The sequence below is a fragment of the Macaca nemestrina genome, chromosome 2 (genome assembly GCF_043159975.1).
Source record: "Macaca nemestrina isolate mMacNem1 chromosome 2, mMacNem.hap1, whole genome shotgun sequence".
Lineage (NCBI taxonomy): Eukaryota > Metazoa > Chordata > Mammalia > Primates > Cercopithecidae > Macaca > Macaca nemestrina.
The window spans coordinates 152,411,995-152,431,421 of NC_092126.1; the positions used below are offsets into that span (position 1 = coordinate 152,411,995).

A 19,427-nucleotide genomic window follows, 5' to 3' on the forward strand; every position below is an offset into this window, starting at 1 on the left:
GGGGCTGTGTGACTCACTTATGCTGCCTGGGGGGACCCAAGCTCAACTGTCTCTGAGCTGTCTCAGTTTTGTTATCTGTGAAGTGGGGACACTCAGTGTTTAACATTCAGCAGGTGGAGGACATGCAAGAGAGGCAGCTGTGTCTGAGCTTTACAAACAGTATAATGCAGTGACAATTTCAGTTACCATTTCTATCACTGGATAGTTTGGGTCTGTGAAGAAGCCCAGAGTGATTTTGCCAAGCGAGACAGGATTAGATGCACAAGGTACATTTTGCAGGGAGGGAGCAGGAGAAGGCAGAGAGAGATTCAGAGGGCAGCACAGTTCTGACACTTGTGCTGGGAGGCGGGGAAGAAGGACTGGGGAGGAGAAGTCTTGGAATGTGATGCAGTTCCAAAAAGCTTCAGCCAAGATGATGAGGGGGCCTTGGGAACTTTTCCAGCAGGTGACTGCAAGGAGTACTGGGTCTCTCTGGGATGTTGCTGCATTCCCATTCCTAGCTCTGTGCTTTGTGGTTGGTTGGGAGCAGCTCACAGTGGCCTCAGCGTAAATGTGATGGTGGGTGTGGAGGAGCAGTCAGTGACCTATGCTGCAGAGATATGTGGAGATCTGAGTGATATATCTTCATGGCTACCATAACCCTCATTATCCGAAACCCATCTATACCTAAGACTGGTTGGATCAAGTCCTGCCAGGTAACCAGAGGTTACTTGCAGCCTCAGAAGCCAAAGTCTGTTATTTAAACAGAGACGTGTTTCCTTTTTCCACATACCTAGAAGGGGAGGTTTCCAGGTATAACTGGAAATTCTTGCCCCATAACAAGGCAGCCTGCTGGAGGACCAGCCATCAGCTGCAGGGGAAGGGCAGCCAGAGGGGCTCGGGGTTAGATTTAAGGGCAGCAATAAATGAAGGCTGGATGGATGGATGAAAAAAAGAACTGGAATAGAATATACGTAGTTTACTATTCTATTTCTATCTTGGAATAGAGGAAGGCTTTCCAAGCACAACCTCAAAACCATAGACCACAAAGAAAAATACTGGTAGGTCTGTCTACATCAAATTCTTAAAATTCTATGTGTAAAAAAGTACATAACCAAAGCTAAACTAAAGGGAGTCTGCAGCATGTGCTTGGCAGACAATAGGTCAGCATTCCTACTATAAAAAAAAAAATGCCTATCAGTTACTATGACCAAGATGGACACCTCCATAGTGAAAAGGAATAAAGAATATGCGCAAATGGTTGAACATTTAAAAGAAAGAAAATACACGTAAACATGCCCTTTGTTCTTGCAACTTCTTGGAAATAGACAAATGCTCGAAAATATATATCTCTATATATGTATTTAGGAGCAGGGTCTCACTCTGTCTCCCAGACTGGAGATCAGGGGTCAATCCTGGCTCACTGCACTGTCCCACCTCAGCCTACCAAGTAGCTGGCATTACAGGTGTTAGAAATAAACTTTCAGTGCTGCAAAAGAAATAGCACTTGAACATGAATTTTCTCAGCAAGGCAATTTTACTTCTGTAGAAGGGTGCATCTTGCAGATGGAGCAATGGCAAGAGCACACAAGGGAGGGGAAGGGGTTCTTATCCCTAACGCAGGTAGCCCCTACTGCTGTGTCATTCCTCTATTGGTTAGAATTAGACTGCACAGTCTAAGCTAATTCTGATAGAATACTGCACAGCTGTTGACAGTGATTCTAAAGATATCTGTTATTGATGTAGAAAAATGACCATAATATATCTCATGATAGAAATGTTTATTAGAAACTGTGGGCAGGCATACATACATACATTCATGTATATGTATAAAACAAAAGCAGTTGGGGCTAGGTGCAACGGCTCATGCCTGTAATCCCAGAACTTTGGGAGGCAGAGGTGGGCAGATCACTTGAGGTCAGGAGTTCGAGACCAGCCTGGCCAACATGGTGAAACCCCCGTCTCTACTAAAAATACAGAATGTAGATGGGTGTGGTAGCGTAATCCTAGCTGCTTGGGAGGCTGAGGCAGGAGAATCGCTTGAACCTGGGAGGTGGAGGTTGCAGTGAGCTGAGATCACTCCACAGAACTCTAGCCTGGGCGACAGAGCAAGACTCTGTCTCAAAACAAAACAAAACAAAACATAAAACAAACAAACAAACAAAAAACCCCACCAAAAAAACAAAAACAAAAACAAAAGCTGTTGGAAGAGTTTCTCTTGGGAAGACAGACTCTCCCAATATTGAATGTTTTATTATATGTAGTTTCTAACTTAGGTATTAAAATCAGAGCCAGTCTCTCATTTCACAAATGGGGAAACTGAGGTTGAGAGTGGGCAAGAGCCTTTCTGGGATCAGGCCCCCTGTCTCTGGGCTGCCTTTGCTGTCCTGTGGGCCCCCTTCAGCCCCTTAGGGTTTCACAGTGTGGCCTTAGGCAAGTCTCTTCCCTCTCTGGGTGGCTGCAGTGGGGAAGGGGCTCTGAGGCTGCTCAGCCTATTTTTCCAGCCTGCTGGGGAGATCCCAGCCTCTGAGACCAGCACCCTGCCTCCTCACCCTTCCCCCTGCCTGGAGAGTTGGCCCCAACAGCAAGGCTGGGCCCAATTTCATCACACCAGGCGAAGGAGTGGGCCAGGATGAGTCACGAGCGAGCCGGGCCATAGGAGGTAGGGGCTGACCACTCCCAGACGGGAGTTGTGAGGCCAGGCGGCTTTCCTGGAATAAGTAGACTGCTTGGGAAAGTGCAGAGAAATCCCAGAGTGGAATAAAAGTTGTAATGCCTCTCCCCCACTCCTCTCCCCAGACACCCTATTCCATGTACTTCAGCCCTTTTTGCCACTCTGCCAAGGGGTCACCCAGTCCTTGTCTGCACACCCCAGCTCCCCACCATCTCACTATGATGTTCTCTCTCTTCCTCTGGAAGGGCAGGGAAACACGTGCTGACTCTGGAATTGGGCTGCTCCGGGTGGTGGCCCTAGCTATGCTGCTGAGCCTCAGTTTCTTTGTAAAATGGGGGAAATATCTAGTACCTCTAGAATTGTGTAGAGGATTAAATGAACTAATCCATGTAAGGTGCCTGTTAAAATGCTTAGTTCACAGTATATGGTTAACAGACATGAGTTTATTTTTCATCACAATCACTGCCCCCCTTTATTTAAGGCAAACCACCTTTGGAGAGAGCCTAGACATCATAAAAAATGGAACCTCAATGGCAAACACCAGTGTTCAAAGGGGCCTGGGAAGTGCAGGTGCTGGACTTGGTGGGTAATGTTGTCTCAGGGAGATGAATTCTATTAGCCAAGGCTCTTGGAGGATAGAAGCGAGCACACCAAATCTCAGGTACAAGAAACCCCAACTCAAATTGGCTGTAGCCTCAACCAACTCAAAAACAAAACCCAACTCAAATTGGCTGAAGCCCCAAAGAGCATTTATCGACCCCTGTAACTGAAAGATCCAAGGGCAAGATGGCTTCAGGCCGAGCTATAACCAGGTGCTTAAACATCATGCCATCAGAAAGCCTCTTTCTCCTTCCCCTCCTCCTCCTCTCAGCCCTTACCTCTGAGCTGGTTTCATTCTCAGCAAGTTCCCCTAAGAGGTAGTCTCCAAGCTACTGGCTTACACCCCCAGCTGAGCAATAGGGCAGAAAGGGCGCTCCCTCCCCTGGCTCCAGGGCAGGCACAATCTGTCTTACATACAGATGCCCCTCACTAGGGCCACATATCCTTCCCTGAGCCAACCACCGTGACTGGGGAGGGGATTCCCCAGTGGGCCATACCACATCAACCGAATGAACCACATCAACCCAGAATGGAGCCAAGAAGGCCCTGCAGAGGAGCTCAAGGGCTGGCAGCTGGAGCAGGGGACAGGGATGGGCAGAAACCAAAGATGTATACTGCACAAGTCTTCTTGGAAGGCTCTGAGTCATGAGCTTTGGTGGGAGACTAGAGAACACAGCTTGTCTATCTACAACTTCTTAGTAGAGCATTTGAGCTCGATATTGAAGTAGGAGGGATGGTTATTAGTTGGGTGTAGGTTAGGCTGCTAGTTACAGCAAGGATATAAAAGACTTATGTGAAGGTACAGGCCAGGTGAGGTGCTCCTCTGCTGCCCAGGGACTCCTTCCATGCAAGTGTGACTCTCACCTGGTAATACAAAGTGGCTGTTTCCAGCCAGCAGGAAGGAAAAGGAAGGATAAGACTCATCTTTTCCTTTAAGGTCATGAGCCCGAAATTGTCCGCATTACTCTGCCCCCATTCAACAGCACAACATGTTTGTAGTCCCACCTGGCTGCCAGGGAGGCTGGGAGTGAAATCTTCAGCCAGAAAGCCATCTAAAATTTCTATAGTAATGTTTCTTACATGAATGGTGGGGGCCGATGAGGGTTTCTGCCACATGGTAGGAAGGATCTGGGTAGGTGGAACAGCATTCATAGTGGGATGGAAAGGCAGAGAGCCGGGGAAGTTCTTGGTGTAAGAGAAGAAATCAGTTTTTCATTGGGTGAAGAGTAGGGCTCTGGGATGTAAGGACGGGGTGTACGTGGGTGAAGGGCTGGGGAGGCAGTGGGGATCCAGACCAGAGAGAGCCTGAACTCGGCTCCCAGGAGTGACTGTGTGCCCACATGTCCATGCTCTGCTCATGCTACCTGCCAGCAGCTGCCCTCGGGCCTGGGCCTGGGCCTGGAGTGTGTAGACTGGTGTGCAGTCCACTCTTGGGAGGAAGGAAGATGGGAGGAGACTTGTGCAGGCCTTGGGGGTCAGGACCATTTAAGCAGGGACTTTCAGGCACTGGAATATGATCTGGAAAGGAGTAGGGGGGTATCAGGGACTCCTGGAGGGCACATTTCCTTGTTCTCTTAGACTTTTCACTCTGGGGAGGGAAAAAGCTGGAAGAGGAAGGCCAGAGGGAGGTCCCCCAAGTGGTATTTTTCAAATCTGGCAGCATCTTACAACCTACTGGGGATAACAAAAGAAAAAAAAAGTACTGATGCCCAACTCCACCCTCTGGAGACTGGGGTTTAATTGTTCTGGGGTAGTGTCTAGACAGTGGTATTTCCAAAAAAAAGAGAGAAATTCCCCAGGTGATTCAAATGCACTGCCAGGTCTGAGAAGTCTTGTTCTAAAGCCTGGGAGCGGGTGTGCTGTCCTAGGTCTTTGTTGGGCAGCAGGATGGCAGGTGGCGCTGTCCCCTGGCGGAGGTGGGCCTCTGTCTAGATATCTTTCCCATTGTGTGGAATTCTCCGCCTTGAGGGTCTTGGTGGGCCTGGACACTGACTTTCCTAGTCTGTCTTACAGCTGGGGCCAGATGGGAGACCCACACTGCCCCTACTGTGTCTGCAGCTGCTGTTAAATGGGAGGTGGGAGAGATGACTAAGCAGGCTCAGGGCTGTACCCACTGCTGGGGAAGGAGAGGCACTGCGACCTTTGGAGGGAGCTGGGGAGAAGTCCTGGCAGGGAGTCCTGGGCCCACCATTCAAGGAGCGGGCAGCCGTCGCGCTATCTGCACCCAGGTGGGCAGTAAGATTTTGGGCCCTGTTGCTGGGTCTTTCTCCCCGAAGCTTGGTTTCCAGAGACCCTGTGATCACAAATTTCTTCTCATCCAAACAGCTCAAGTTAGTTTATGCTGTTTGTAATTAACAACAAACATTTAATGGAGGACTTATGATATACCAGACACTGATGTAAGCATCTTAATTTCAAAACAATCCTGTAAGGCAAGCACTACTTTATAGGCTAGGACACGGAGGCCAGAGGGGTGAAGCGACCTGCTGAAGGTCATACAGGGAGAACGTGGATTTAAATCAGAGCCATTGGGTCCCAGAGCCCAGGCTCCTAAACCTATATTATTGCATGGAGTTATTATTATTGTTACTCTCATTTTCCAGATGTCAGAACTGAGGCTCAGAGAGGCGCAGGCGGCCTTCCCAAGGCTACCCAGTGAGGATGCAGATCCAGGAAGCTCAGCAAGCCTTCTCTTCCCAATCCAGGCTGCACAGGTGGGACAAGTGAGCCTCATGCCTGCTGGCCCTGGCGCCTCAGTGCCCAGGGAGCTAGTGAGACTGTCACTGATGTAAATAACTTTGCTGCCCACTGTGATCATTCTGTCTAGACCTTATCAGCCTGAAACTTCCTCCAACCATGTCTCAGCCAGGCACTGGGCCCCAAATTCCTGGTGGGTGATGCGTGCTCTGTCTGCGATAACAGCCTTGGAAGGGCTCTGAAGGGATGGCCGCTTTGGCCGCATCTCCGGCTCAGATAACAGGACGGGAGAAGTGTCTCCATTTTATCTTGTGGAAGGCGGGCCAGGCCTTGGGTTCCGTGGGCTGCCGGGTGAGCATCTGGCTCAGTGCCTCTCCTTCCAGGCCTGGGCCCTGTTGGGGGAGGGAGCCTCATTAGCAGTTGCCCAGGGTCTCTCTCATCCCAGGCCACTGCCCCTCCTTCCCCTACAGGAGGAAGGATTCAATCTGTCACTTACTCATTAGATAGTTACTGAGCACTCCCTTGGGTCAAGTACAATCCAAAGTACAGATAATCCCTGACTTACGATGGTTCGATTTAGGATTTTTTGAATTTAGGATGTTGAGAAAGTGGTACACACCCAGGAGAAACCCTACTTGGAATCCCCAGGCAATCATTCTGTTTTTCACTTTCTGTACAATATTCAATGAGTTACATGAGATATTCAACACGTCATTATAAAATAGGCTTTGTGTTAGATGATTTTGCCCACCTGTAGGCCAGTAATGGAAGTGTTCTGAGCACATTTAAGGTAGGCTTGGCTGAGCTATGATGTTCTGTAGGTTAGGTGGATGAAATGCATTTTCAACTTACTATATTTTTGATTTATGATGGGTTTACGGGGACATGATCCCATTATAATTGAGGAGCAGCTGCACTTTCGGTTTGGCTCATTTCGGTTCATTTGATCTTTCCAATAACATCCTAAGATAGGCTTTGATGACTTTATGTTCATTTTACTGTTGAGGAAATAAAGGCCCAGAGAGGTGAAGTAACTTGCCCAAGATGGCACAGCTGGTGTGTGGTGACTTTCTTAACGACCAGGTGATCCTACCTATAGTCATTTATAAATGAATAAGAGAAGTCAGCCAGTGACAAGCACGGCAATGAGAGTGCGGCTGAGTCCCAGGGTGGAGAGTGGTAGTTGCTACCTCTGCTGGGGTCTCAGGGAGGGCTTCTCTGGGGATGGTGGCATTTCAGCTGCAGCTTAATGCAGGGATGAGTCAGCCACTGTGGATCTGGGGAAGAGCATCCCAGGCAGAGGGAACAGCAATGGTAAAGGCCCTGAGGGAACAGCAAGCCGCAGAGCTCCAATGGGGAAATGGGCCCAGAGGGAAGGCACCTGCCTGGGGTTAGACACAAGTTGGGGCAGGCCAGGCCCAGGCTGCCAGCTCAGTCTTTGGCCTCTCCATCCACTCCTGGCTCCTCTGTGGGTGGCCCCATCTGAGCCAATGGGCCCTTCCTGGCTCCAAGTCCTCTCTGCTGTGTGGCCCTGGGCAGGCAGCTGCCCTGCCCTGTGCCTTTGTTCTTGGCTGCCTCACCCCGTCCTGGGCTGCGAGGAGACCCCTGGGGTGGGGGCGGGCACACTCTGGGCCCATGGCTGCTGCTCAGATGTGAGGTGGTGACCGCCAGCCCATGTGTCTCTGGACAGGGATGGGAGGGACTCAGAGAAACACAGAGACCAAGAGATAAAGTCAGAGGGAGATGCCGAGACCAAGAGGGACAAACCAAGGGAGACAGAGAGACGACATTAGATCAGAGATGGAGACCCCGAAAAAGACCCAGAAAGGGAGCGGCGTGGGCTGGGGGAAGAGACACCCCGGGGATCACGCAGTGGTCACAGGTATCAGAGCTGGGCAGAGGGAAAGGACAAACCGAGCCTGTCCCAAAGCTGGGGGCTCAGTACCGTCTGCCCAGGGACGTGCAGCAGCAGTGTAGCTGCAGGCAGCCCCTCAGGGTAGGAAGCCAGGCGGGTGGGAGGCAGGGCCTGGTCTCTGGGCAGTTTTCTACCCAGGCCCCTCAGGCCCTCACAATGTGCCCAAGGCTGCTGGGCCCATCTTCCAGGGGTGATCACTGAGGCTCAGGCTGGCTAAGGCGGCCAGACCCCAACCCCTAGCCCTACCCTGTGGGAAGCAGTGCCAGGTCTGGTACTCAGAGGTTAGGCTGGGCGCAGGGAGGGTGAGGGCTCCGCAGCGAGCGCGCCGGGCGGCCTGTAGGAGTCGGGTCTGCGCGTCTGGGCTCTCAGCTAGCGGCGCCGGCCCGGCCCCCTCCCTGGCGAGCGGCCGAGACCCCGCCCCGGAGGTGGAGGCGGAGTCAGTGGAGGGGGCCGGGGACCGGTTGGTCCCGCCCCTCGCGCCTCCGCCCCGCCCCGCGCGCACACAGCCGGGGGCCGCCCGGGCTCTCGACGCGCCGACGGCCGGGCGGACGGACGGACGGACGGACGCCGAGCGCAGCGCCCCGCGGTGAGTGCACGCGGCCCCTCCCGCCCGGATTCATCCCCGTCGGTCCGCGCCTCGCAGCTCAGGACTCGGGGGTGCTCGGACGCTCCGACGGCTCAGCGGACCCTCGGACGCGCCCAGCGGGCTGCCCGCGCCTCCACCCGCTCCGCCGGTCCGACCGGGTCTCGCTTTCCCGGTCCCAGCGCGGGAACGGCCCGCGAGCGCCGCGACCCAATGTACAGATGCGGGCACAGAGGCTGGTGCAGGCTGGGGGCCGGGGGTCCGAGGGCGGGTTCCCCCCACCCCGGGTCCGCAGCTTCCTCTGCTCTGGGTCTCCCTTCTCCCCCAGGGCCAGCTCCCACCAGTCATCCCCCGGTCCCACTGCTCACCCCCACCCGGACCGCAGGACCCCGCCGCCCCTCCGGTTCAGAGAGCTGGGTCAACACCCTCAGGGAAAGAAGACTAGAGTCCCTGGTCTAACACTATCCCCTCCGTCACCTCCAAGTCACACTCACCACCACACACGCACTCACACCAGCAGAAGTTTCTGCACGCTCTGTGTTGGCGCACCCACCCTCCCTGTCACCCCGTCCTCCCTCTCCCAGCCCCATGCTCATCCCCCCCTACCCAGCTCCCCCAGGCCAGAATCTCTGACATTCATCTCACGTCCGCTCAGCACACAATGCTCCACACACGTGCCTTGCACACTGGCACCCCTCCGAGGCATGCCTCTCTTAGCAGGCAGTTGTGTCTCTGATAAACACATGTGCCCTTACTGCCCTCTGACACGCACACATGTCTGCCACACAGGGGTAGCCATCACACGCATATCTCCATCATATGTATCACACATCTGTCTCTCACATGCATGTGCTCCTCAAATACCTGGAATCACAAACACTGGGAGTGCCACACACACTGTGAGTCTCACACACGAGTCACAGACCCCCACGACTTCACAGTCCCAGCCCCCCCGGCACTCCATGGGCAGTCCTCCCCTGTCCTGGGGGGTGGGGAGCCGATTTTGAAGGAGGGAGGTGGTTGCTTCTGGTGGAGGCTGCTTATCATGGGACCTGGCTGTGGGGATCATGGGGGTGGCTCAGCCTCAGGCTGGGCCTGACTCCTCACCTCCCTGCGTCCTCTCTCCCTTCCCCTGCTCCAGTGTCCCAAATACGGGTGCTCTCCCTCCCTTTTTTGCTGCCACAAGGAGTTGCCCATATCAGCTTTGCAGTGATCACTTGGGCCAGTCCCAAGCTGGCCTGAGCCAGCAGGCATCCCCTGACAGGCCAAAAAGAGAAAAAGGGAAGTGGATGGTTTGGGTGCTTGTGTCTACCCTGATGCCCCTGAGGTGTTGGTCTGGGCCCTCCCAGAGGGAGCCCTGATGAATTGGGTGGCAGCTGAGAAGTGTTCCCTCGGCCTGGCATGGATTGGGAGCCGGTGTGTGTTTGTGGCTGATAGGGGCTCTGGGCCTTAACTTCCCTATATGCAAAATGGGATGAAGACTCCCCAGCAGGAGGAAGAGAGTGAGGGAGCTACTCCCCTGGGGTGCACCCTTGACTTCCCGCCCTCCCCTCCTGCAGCTGAGCTGTGTGATGGGGGTGAGCAGGGGATGAAGTCAAAGAATCTTATTCCGGAGGCACAAACCTGCCAACCCCGGCTGTGGCTGGCCCTGCATGTTTTGTTTGGCTCTCACCATGTTATTATTATTTTAAAAAATTAATTAGCTGCCAGCATTTACAAATTGGCAGTTTTCACGTAAAAGTCCGGATTTCCGTCTTCTCTTGGAAAAATCACGAGGTCTGGTAGTTCAGGACCTGCATCCCCTGGCTGGTGCTGCCCACTCCCAACTCAGGGGATGGGGCAGGGGCGCTGTTAGGTCCCTGTCCCCACCTGGCCCTCTTACACCTTCTCAGTTCCTGCCTGGCCTGTGTGGCCTTTGTGCGGCTGTGACTGCTGCATGCATTGGGCTGATTTTGCTCCATTGCCTGCCTCAAGCATAGGCCCAGGCTGGTCCTCCATGCATGGCTGGGGAAGCCCTGGGCAGGCCTCCTACCCTTCAAGGCCTTAGTCATTGGAGCAATGAGTGGCGCCCAGGGCCCTGGGCTACAGGGCATCTTTGTGATGGTGGCAGACACTTCCTGCTAGGCTGTGGGGGACAGTGGTTTGGGGACCCCATGAAGCAAGAGCTCATGCCAGACAGCATTCTCTGAGGCACACTTTGTTCATCGCTTTTCTTCCCAGAGCCTGCCACCCCTCCTGCAGGGTGGAACTCTTGCCCCTATTTAAGAGATGGGGAAGGGGAGGCTGAGAAAGGGCCTCCCAGCAGGCAAAGGGGAGAGCTGGGGATCAGCCCAGGATCTTCTCCCTCCAAAGCAAAGCTCTTTGCCCCTCTCAGTGAGCCACTAGTGAGTGGGAGGACTTGGTCTCCTTGGCCCTGGCGGGAGTGCCCTGAGCCCATCCACACCTGACATGAAATAGGTGCTTCATAAATGCTTGGGGCCTGCTGATGGTAAGTGAAACTGTTCTCTGCAGCAAATTTGGGCCTAAGGTGATTCCACAGCCACTTACATCACCTTTGACACTTTTCATCTGCTGTAAATCCTGGCCCAGGATTCCTACTTGGGTCTTGATGATCACATTCACCGTGACCCTATCACCACCAGGTGGAGGCCACTGAGTCCTGGGTGAGTCCAGGAGGTCCTGTTGGACACCACATGCAGTGTTTGCTTTGCATTTAGGAGCTGTGGGTGTGAGCATCTTTTCTTTAAACCCCTGGTTGGCCTAGGCACATGAGATCCCACATGGGACTGAGGGACTCAGGGCCAGTGTTAGGTAGGGGCAGCTCCCCCTCCCAGCTTATGTTCCCCTGGGTGGCTGGGTGGGCGGCATGGTGTGGGGCAGTTGCTGCATTGTTCTATCCCAATTCCCGTGGCCCTCTGCTCTCTGCCTGCCATCTGTACGTGGCTGAATTCATGTAAACTCAAGGCCTCCTTATGTGTGGCCTCCTGGAAGTTTGCTGCCTGAATGAAGACCAGGCCTGTGTGCGGCACGTGGAACTTGAGGTGGGGGAAGCAGCCCTGGCTTCTTCCTTGTATCTCCTGGAGAGGCTGACCTTAGCTTTTTTATTTCCGTCCTGCTGGGGGAGAGGTGCTGGGCCTGGACGTGCCGGGTGACATGGAGGGCCTGGGGCCAAGGCTGGTCTGTGTGTGACTGCGGTGTGCTCCTGGGTCTGGTCCTCCCTCTGCTGGGCCTCAGTCTTGCATTCTGTAAAGTGGATGCTTCTGATGGTTTTCAGTGCTCAGGGTCTTGCTGTGGGGTGGTGGGGGGTGGGATTCTGGGACTGCTGTGCAGGAGGCAGTTGGGTGTGGGCCACCTCTCTGGCTTCCTGAACTCCCCCATCTGAAAGCCGTTCCCTGAGATCCAGTTCCAACCTGGGACAGGCTTCTGGGCACTGTGTTCTCCCTGGCTGTTTGTGAGGCAGGAGCTGCAGCTGGGGGCCTGGCTCTCCTGGGCTAAATGGGGAGTCACTTGCCCATTCTGGGCCAGGCACGGTCTGGATAGGGGGCTCACAGAGGACAATGCAGACACTGTCATTGCTCCCATACAGTTTATATTCTAGTTGGAGTGGTGAAGTGGGGTGAGTCGAACTATTGGAGCTGTATTTAGACGCTGTCAAGGAGGTAAGGCCTGCTGGGAAGCGGCATCTAGGTGGGCAGGGAGGGCGCATTTGAGGAGGGGATTTCTGAGCTGAGCAAGGGGGGAAAGAGAGGGCAGCTTGTGCAAAAGACCTGAGGTGGAGCCTGCTTGGCATGCTAGGGACAAAGAAAGAGAGGAGGCTAGAGTGGGTGATGGAGGGGAGAATGGGGCAGAGGAGGCAGACAGGGAGTTGGAAAGCTATTGGAAAGTTTTGAGCCGGGGTGCGATGAGGTCTGATTTTCATTCTAAGACCCCTTCCCTAGCTGTGAGGTCGAGAGGCTTTGTGCCTCCGTGGAGAGATGTTGGCAGGATTGCTAGGCTGCCTGCTCCCCTGTACCAGGCCGTGTGCTGGGGACAGGCCTCACTTTGAGAAGCTACAGGTAGGTGGGGGAGGTCAGCCTGTCCATAGGTGCTGAGGTACGGGGTGATGCACGCTGCTTCAACAGATGATGGCTCATCCTCACAGGGAGTATTATACAGCTGCAAAAAATGACTATGCTCTCGATGGAAAGGTCTTCAAGATCTGTTATGAGAAGAAAGCAAGGTGTTGACTGGTGTGTAAAGTGTGCCACCTCTTGTGTAAAATTGGGATATAAATTCACATCCACTTGTATGTGCATCAGCAAATCAGGAGCTAGTTTCGGTAGTTACCTGTGGTCACCTGGGGTTGGGGGGACAAGGGTGAAAGGGGAGGTGAGACTTCCCACCTCATGACCTGTTATATTTTCTGGTTTTTGGGCTGTGTCACTGTGTCGCCTGTTCACATTACATGAAATTAAAAAGTAGTTGGTGGTTGAATGTTCATTCGTGAGTTTTAAGTGAAAATGTTTAAGATGGTTTTAAATTCCCTGTGTTACTGACCTTGCTGAACAGACTTCTTCCTGGTGTGATATATGAAACTTTCCATTGTGATTAAAATTATATGTTACCAAAGTCACTTTTTGCAGTTTGGCCAGTGGACAAAAGAAAAAACCCCAGCCATTCTCCCTCCCGCCTTGCCTTCACCTCTCTTCCTGTGGGTGTTCCCTTCTGTGGAGACTGCAGGCTCTTTCTGCGGGGGCATCACTGCATTTAACATTCTGTCTGAGCCTGTTTTCTCAGTCTGCCCCACTGCCCCAGGGTTTGGTGACAGGTCTGGGCCCCAGGGGGCGGGGAGCAGGCCCAGCTCCTGGTCAGGGAGCAGCCAGGTGCAGGGAAGTCCCTTTTTGGCATTCTGCAAGGTTCCAGTCCAGCTCTGCTACGCACATACTGTGTTCCCTTGGGGCCAGTGTGTCACATCTCAGGTCTCAGGTTCCTCCTCTGTGAAGTGGGTGTCAAACTCCCTAGCTCTCAGGGTGGTTGGAAAAAGGAAAAGAGGAAGTGAGACTGGGTCTGGTGGCTCACGTCTGCAATCCTAGCCCTTTGGGAGGCCAATGCAGGAGGATCACTTGAGGCCAGGAGTTCAAGATCAGCCTGAGCAACAAAGTGAGACCTCATCTCTACAAAAAATATAAAATTAGCTGGGTGGTATGCGCTTGTAGTCCCAACTACTTGGGAGGCTGAGGCGGGAGGACCACTTGAGCCCAGGAGTTTGAGGCTGCAGTGAGCTGTGACCACGCCACTGCACTCCAGCCTGAGAGAAGGGACGAGGTCCTGTCTTTAAAAAAAAAAAAGGAGGGGTCGGGCATGGTGGCTCACGCCTGTAATCCCAGCACTTTGGGAGACCGAGGCAGGCGGATCACAAGATCAAGAGATGGAGACCATCCTGGCCAACATGGTGAAACCCCATCTCTACTAAAAATACAAAAATTAGCTGGGTGTGGTGGTGCACACCTGTAGTCCTAGCTACTTGAGAGACTGAGGCAGGAGAATCACTTGAACCCAGGAGGTGGAGGTTGCAGTGAGCCGAGATGATGCCACTGCACTCCAGCCTGGCGACAGAGCAAGACTCCGTCTCAAAAAACAAACAAACAAACAAAAAACAAGGAGGAAATGAGAGCACATGCTCCTTTATTCTGTAGGTGTTTATTGACCACCTGCTGGGTGCTGGGGACTGTTCTGAGTGCTGGGGGTAAAGCAGTGACCAAGACAATGTCCTCTACCCCCACAGAGCTGGCTCCCACAGGGAGACTCAGATGGGAAACACACTGATTCACACTGTAGTGTCCTTGCTGACCCTGTGTGCGAGGAGGGGTGGAGACGCTGGTCCAGGACAGGGACTGGCATTGGGGCTGTTTTAGGTAAAGTGTCAGTGGGGGTCAGGACCCAGCCCTGGATGTTGCTGAGGGGAGGGACATTAGGACTGAGGATACAGCAGGTGCAGGTGATTGGGTGTGATGAGGAACTGCTGGTGGATTCTGGTTTGGGGAGGGGTGGGGTCTAATTGAGATCCTAAAGGTCCCTTCCCCTGCACTGCTGCTGGCAGGGAGCGGGCTGGAGGGCAGCTGTGGGGATCCATACAACAGTGTCCAGGTGAGTGAAGTTGGGGCTTGGATTAGGGCGGTGGCAGCATTGGAGGTGAGAGGTAGTCAGATTTGGACTGACTTTGCAGGTGGGGCTGCCAGATTTCTTGATGGATTGGAAGTGGAGTGAGTGAAAGGGGAGGCCAGGGTGAGGCCGGCCGTCCTGCCCCATGGTGGACACAAACACCATGCGTGGCTTCTGGTCCTTAGCAGCCCTCTGTCATCCAGTTTCTTTCCCCAGATCCCCGAGTGTGGGTGGTGCAGGTGTCCCTGTGGTTGCAGGCAGCTCTGCCTCCAGGGCTCCTTCTGAATGCTGGGGCTGCAGAGGTCTACCCTCCCAATAGACCAGACAGAGGGGCTGCTCCTGTATGCTACAGGGGCAGAGGGGACCACCGGGCTGTGCCTCCAGCCAGGCATTATGGGGTGGTGGGGAGCAGTGGATTTGTGACTTCACCTCGGGAGGGCCAGGAGCCTGACTGGGTGTTGTGTGGGGAGGGAGAAAGCCAGGGAGGGGCTCCGTGGAGTTGGCGTTCCTGCTTTAGCATCTCTATGAAACCCTTTGCCAGGGAGTGTGCCCCAGGCCTTGGATTCTCTTCATCACCCCACAGTGCTGGCAGTAGCCTCTGGTGTGGGCCAGTGCTGTGCCAGGGGCTGGTGCACAGAGGAGTGGAACACAGGGCCCCTCCTAAGGTCATCCCCAGGGGCACCTGCATGGGTTGTTCTGAAATGCTTTGTCGGGACCATCCTGGAGGAGAACACTGAAGCCATGGGAGCTGGGGAGGCATCTAGCTGAGCCTGGGTGGTCAGGGAGGGCTTCCTGGAGAAGGTGGTGCAGGCACTGTGATATGAAGGTAGAAGGGTGAGGGGCACCTGGGGACAGGAGAAAGCCTGGCTTCTTTCAGAATGGGGGCTTGGAGGAAGAGTGGAAAGTAAGGCTGGCGAGGCAGACTAGACCCTGAAAACAGGCCCTCCAGTCCTGGTCTGCAACAGGCAGCCTCAGGGCGTTCGGAGCAGAGGAGGCGCAGCCAGACTGTGAGGTTGAAGGGTCCCTCTGCAGCCCAGGTGTAGGGGTGGGTCTGGAGAGGGCAAGGCGGTAGGTGGGAGGCCTGTGAGAGTGACAGGGCCGGGAAACTGAGGCTCAGAGGGGGGCGTGCTTGCCTGCAGTCGCATAGCGACTGAGGAGGAAGAGCTGGGACGGGAGCCAGCTCCGTCCACCTCCGAGTCCTGCCTGGCGAGCTGCCCTCGCATACGGGGCACCGCTGCACGCCCACACCACACAGTCGCCTCCTCCGGGCACGTCCTTTCCCAGGGCCCCTCGTGGGTCAGCCGTGCGTCATTTTGTGCCATTGTCTTCAGTTATTGGAATTTGGAAACGTTGCAGAAATGCCTCTCTCTCCTCATATATGGAGATTGTTGCAAAGCAAGTGCTGGTTTGGGGAAAGGTTATTTCCTTCCTCCAGGGCGGGGAGCCCGGCTTTCCTGAGAGGGTCTGTGTTGTAGGCGGCCAGTGCGTCCCGCCCAGGTCTGTGTGCTGGTAAGGAAGTGGTGCCACCCACCTGTGCCAGGCCAGGGATGTGGGGGGCAGCACCCACGTGCTCAGACAGACCCTGCCGGTCCCAGGCCTCACACCTTGTCAGGTCTCTGGTTGCTCTTCTGTGAATCGGGGGCACCCCCGGGCTCTGCTGACATTGTTGCCCAGGAAGAGCCTGAAACGGGAGGAGGTCTCTGAAGTGTGATGAGGCCCAGCTGGGTGCATGGGGAGCTCTGTGGGCGTTGAGCGCTGCCTGGGCCTGAGCCCCCTGAGCCTGCGTCATGAGGGGTTTGTCTCCCAGCCTCAGCTTCTCCATCCGGAAAATGGGCCTGGTGGTAGGGGCCCCCAGTAGGGTTGGTGTGAAGGCTCAAGGATGAATGGAGAGCCCCAGGCCCGCTATGGGGAGGCAGACAGCGCTGCTGGCCGTAGCTGGTTCTTGAGTCTGGCTGAGTGCAGCCACCCATGTCTCCTGTGGCTTCTGTCTTCTGGCCACGGAGACACCATCATCTGGGTTGGGGCCAGCCCTTGGGCTTGTGATCGGGGTACCCCAGTGCTTGATAAGCCTTCCAGAGTTCTTCCCTTCTTAGCCTGGGACCCCCATCCTGGCCTTGAATTCCCAGCCCCGACCTTGGTCCTGAGTTGAGCTTTTAGATGATCCAGAAAGTTCTGTTCTTAGAGTCTCCTCAAAATGAAAACACATCGTCAAAAAACATTGATGAGCATGCATGCGTGTGCCCGCACACACATGTTCTCTCTCTCTGTCTCTTGTCTGTCTCTGAAGATCCTGCTCGTCACTGTATTTTCTTAGATAACTTCCCTAGCCCTTGGAGCGGAGACACTCACTGTCCTCGTGGTGGTTGGTGTTGGCTAAGCATCTCAGTGTCCTCCCTCATCTCTGTTCCCCTGCATGGCTGTGGAAACAAATTTCACTGCTTTGGCCCATGGGCATCCCAGGGGCCCTGACGGCTGTTGTCTGATAATGGGGCTGGTGGAGGCAGAGAGCTTATATGGGGACCCGTGCACCTTCTTGGGGGAATAAGCCACAGGGTGTCAGCTTCCTTTCTGACAGAGTGAGGATGAGCTTCACCACCATATTTTCGGCTGCATCCTCCTACCTCCTCTCATTGACATCATACTTAATAACTTAATGTTATTTTAAAAAAATCCCTTCTCCATTTTGCTTGTACTTACTTTTTTTTTTCTTTTTTTAAGACTGAATCTCACTCTGTCACCCAGGCTGGAGTGCAGTGGTGCGATTCCGGCTCACTGCAACCTCTGCCTCCCAGGTTCCAGTGATTTTCCTGCTTCAGCCTCCCGAGTAGCTGGGACTACAGGTGCATGCCACCACACCTGGTTAATTTTGTATTTTTAGTAGAGACGGGGTTTCACCATGTTGGCCAGGCTGGTCTCAAACTCCTGACCTCAGGTGATCCACCCGTCTTGCCCTCCCAAAGTGCTGGGATTACAGGCGTGAGCCACCATGCCTGGCTGCTTATACTTGCTTTTAAAGGAAACCTTTGATCACAACTGTAGATAGAAATCAGGATCACTTGCCCTAAACCAGCAATACCCATAAAAATAAATATAGCACTAAAAATACAGTGCTTAACATCCTAGCCACCTTGTATTCCCTGCCACAGCCTTGAGCCCGAGTGAGTGTTGCCTGGTTTTTATTTATGTATTTTTATTTTTATTTAATTAATTTATCTTTTTGAGATGGAGCCTCGCTCTGTCTCCCAGACTAGAGTGCAGTGGCACAATCTCGGCTCACTGCGAGCTCCGCCTCCTGGGTTCACGCCATTCTCCTGCCTCAGCCTCCCCAGTGGCTGGGACTACAGGTGCCCGCCACCACGCCTGGCTAATTTTTTGTGTTTTTAGTAGAGACGGGGTTTCACTGTGTTAGCCAGGATGGTCTCGATCTCTTGGCCTCGTGATCCGCCCACCTCGGCCTCCCGAAGTGCTGGGATTACAGGCATGAGCCACTGTGCCCAGCGCCCTGGTTGTTAAAAAGAACGGTTGGCAAGTGTCTGAGAGGTGTGGGAGGCACACCCATTCTGCCCAGAGACGGTCTCTGATAGTCGGATTGGTTCAGAGGGAGTTGCGGGGACATTTCCTCACCACAGGACCACGGAGCCTTGGTGCTTGTCCCTGAAATCAGCTGTCCCTGCACAGTCATCTCTAGCCCTACTGGGAAAGGCCCCTGTGGCTGGGCATGGCATACCTCACATCTCCTGGGGCTGCCTTGGTGTGTTTCGTGCTGGGCTGGGGTCAATGGAGGAGGCCCCAGGCCTCTAGCAGGAATGTCTTCTCTGAGACCAAGTCTCTGGCTCTCAGGGAGTGGCCATGTCCTCTGTGTCCCCAGCTCCATGCCCTAAGACTGTCCTAGTGGGTTCCGGCTGCTGCAACAAATGTCACAGATGAGTCAGGGAGGGGATTGAAGATGGACATTTATTTCTCAGTTGTGGAGGCCGGAAGTCTAAGCCCTAGATTTCGTTCCTGGTGAGAGTTTTCTTCCCGGTGTGCACATGGCTGCCTTCTTGCTGTGTCCTCATGTGGTGGGGGGCAGGGAGTGGTGGAGGGAAAGAGAGAGAGAAAGGAAGAGAGGGAGGGAGGGAGAGCGAGTGAGCCCTGGTCTTTCTTCCCCTAAGGACACTAATTCACACGTGGGGGCTCCACCCATGTGACCTCATCTAAATCTCCTAATGGGGGGCCCCACCTCCTGATACCATCCCACTGGGGTCAGGGCTTTCACATAGGAGTGTGGGGAGGACACAGATGTTCAGCCTGTAACAGACTGGTTTAATGAACTGCCGAGGATGGAAACGCTGTAACACCAGCTGCTGGTCCCTGAATGGTCACCCTGTGACCCCAAGGCAGGGTGTGGTGGGGTAGCCGTGGCTTCCTGTGCATGGGATGGGAGGAGTGACCCCTCCTTGGCCCCAGACGTTGGAGTTCCCAGGGGCTGGTTGGGCATCAGCATATGACATGGTAGCCCACCTGTGACCTGGGCTTGGTCCCCCACAGTGACTTCAGAAGTTGGCTTGCCCATTGCTGGAAGCAGGGGCCCCTTTGCACAGGCTTCTCTGTGTCTGAGGCTACTCAAGAGACGTAGGGGCCCCACTCCATCCTCATGGAAGGACTAGTGATCTGTCAGCCCTGGGTCAAGCTGCGGCCACCAGGACTCCCTCACGCCCCATCTTTCGTCTCTGCCTTTCTCTGTGAGCCTGCTTGATTCTCTCGAAATGATGCCCACCACATGGCAGGAAATGTGCCCACCTTCATAACTTGCTGTTTCTTCCCCTGCAGGTGGTCTGCATTTTCTTTTATTTCCA

General features: G+C 54.2%; 1 protein-coding gene and 1 long non-coding RNA gene across 5 annotated transcripts in view; one reads left to right on the forward strand and one right to left on the reverse strand.

Annotated features, from left to right (window-relative positions):
* Positions 1 to 6,156: 6,156 nt before the first annotated feature.
* On the reverse strand, positions 6,157 to 8,348 carry LOC139362019 (uncharacterized). Of its 2 annotated transcripts, XR_011620251.1 has the most exons (4): positions 8,112 to 8,348; positions 7,336 to 7,652; positions 6,803 to 6,948; positions 6,157 to 6,342 (listed from the first exon to the last, which is right to left on the reverse strand). It is a non-coding gene; the product is annotated as an uncharacterized lncRNA (long non-coding RNA). The 2 variants fall into 2 exon arrangements; XR_011620250.1 differs by lacking the exon at positions 6,803 to 6,948 and having other exon boundaries at positions 8,112 to 8,344.
* LOC105477743 (fibulin 2) overlaps positions 7,554 to 19,427 on the forward strand; it is a 91,998-nt gene continuing 80,124 nt past the window's right edge. For 2 of the 3 annotated variants that reach the window (XM_011734441.2, XM_011734443.2), the window contains exon 1: positions 8,364 to 8,451. Coding sequence is in view for 1 of the 3 variants with exons in the window: in XM_071092245.1 (XP_070948346.1) it covers positions 7,694 to 7,832 (139 nt within the window). In the remaining 2 variants the exon portion in view is untranslated. Of the gene's footprint in view, positions 7,833 to 8,363; positions 8,452 to 19,427 lie in introns of those variants that run through there. The other variant, XM_071092245.1, reaches the window with a different exon arrangement.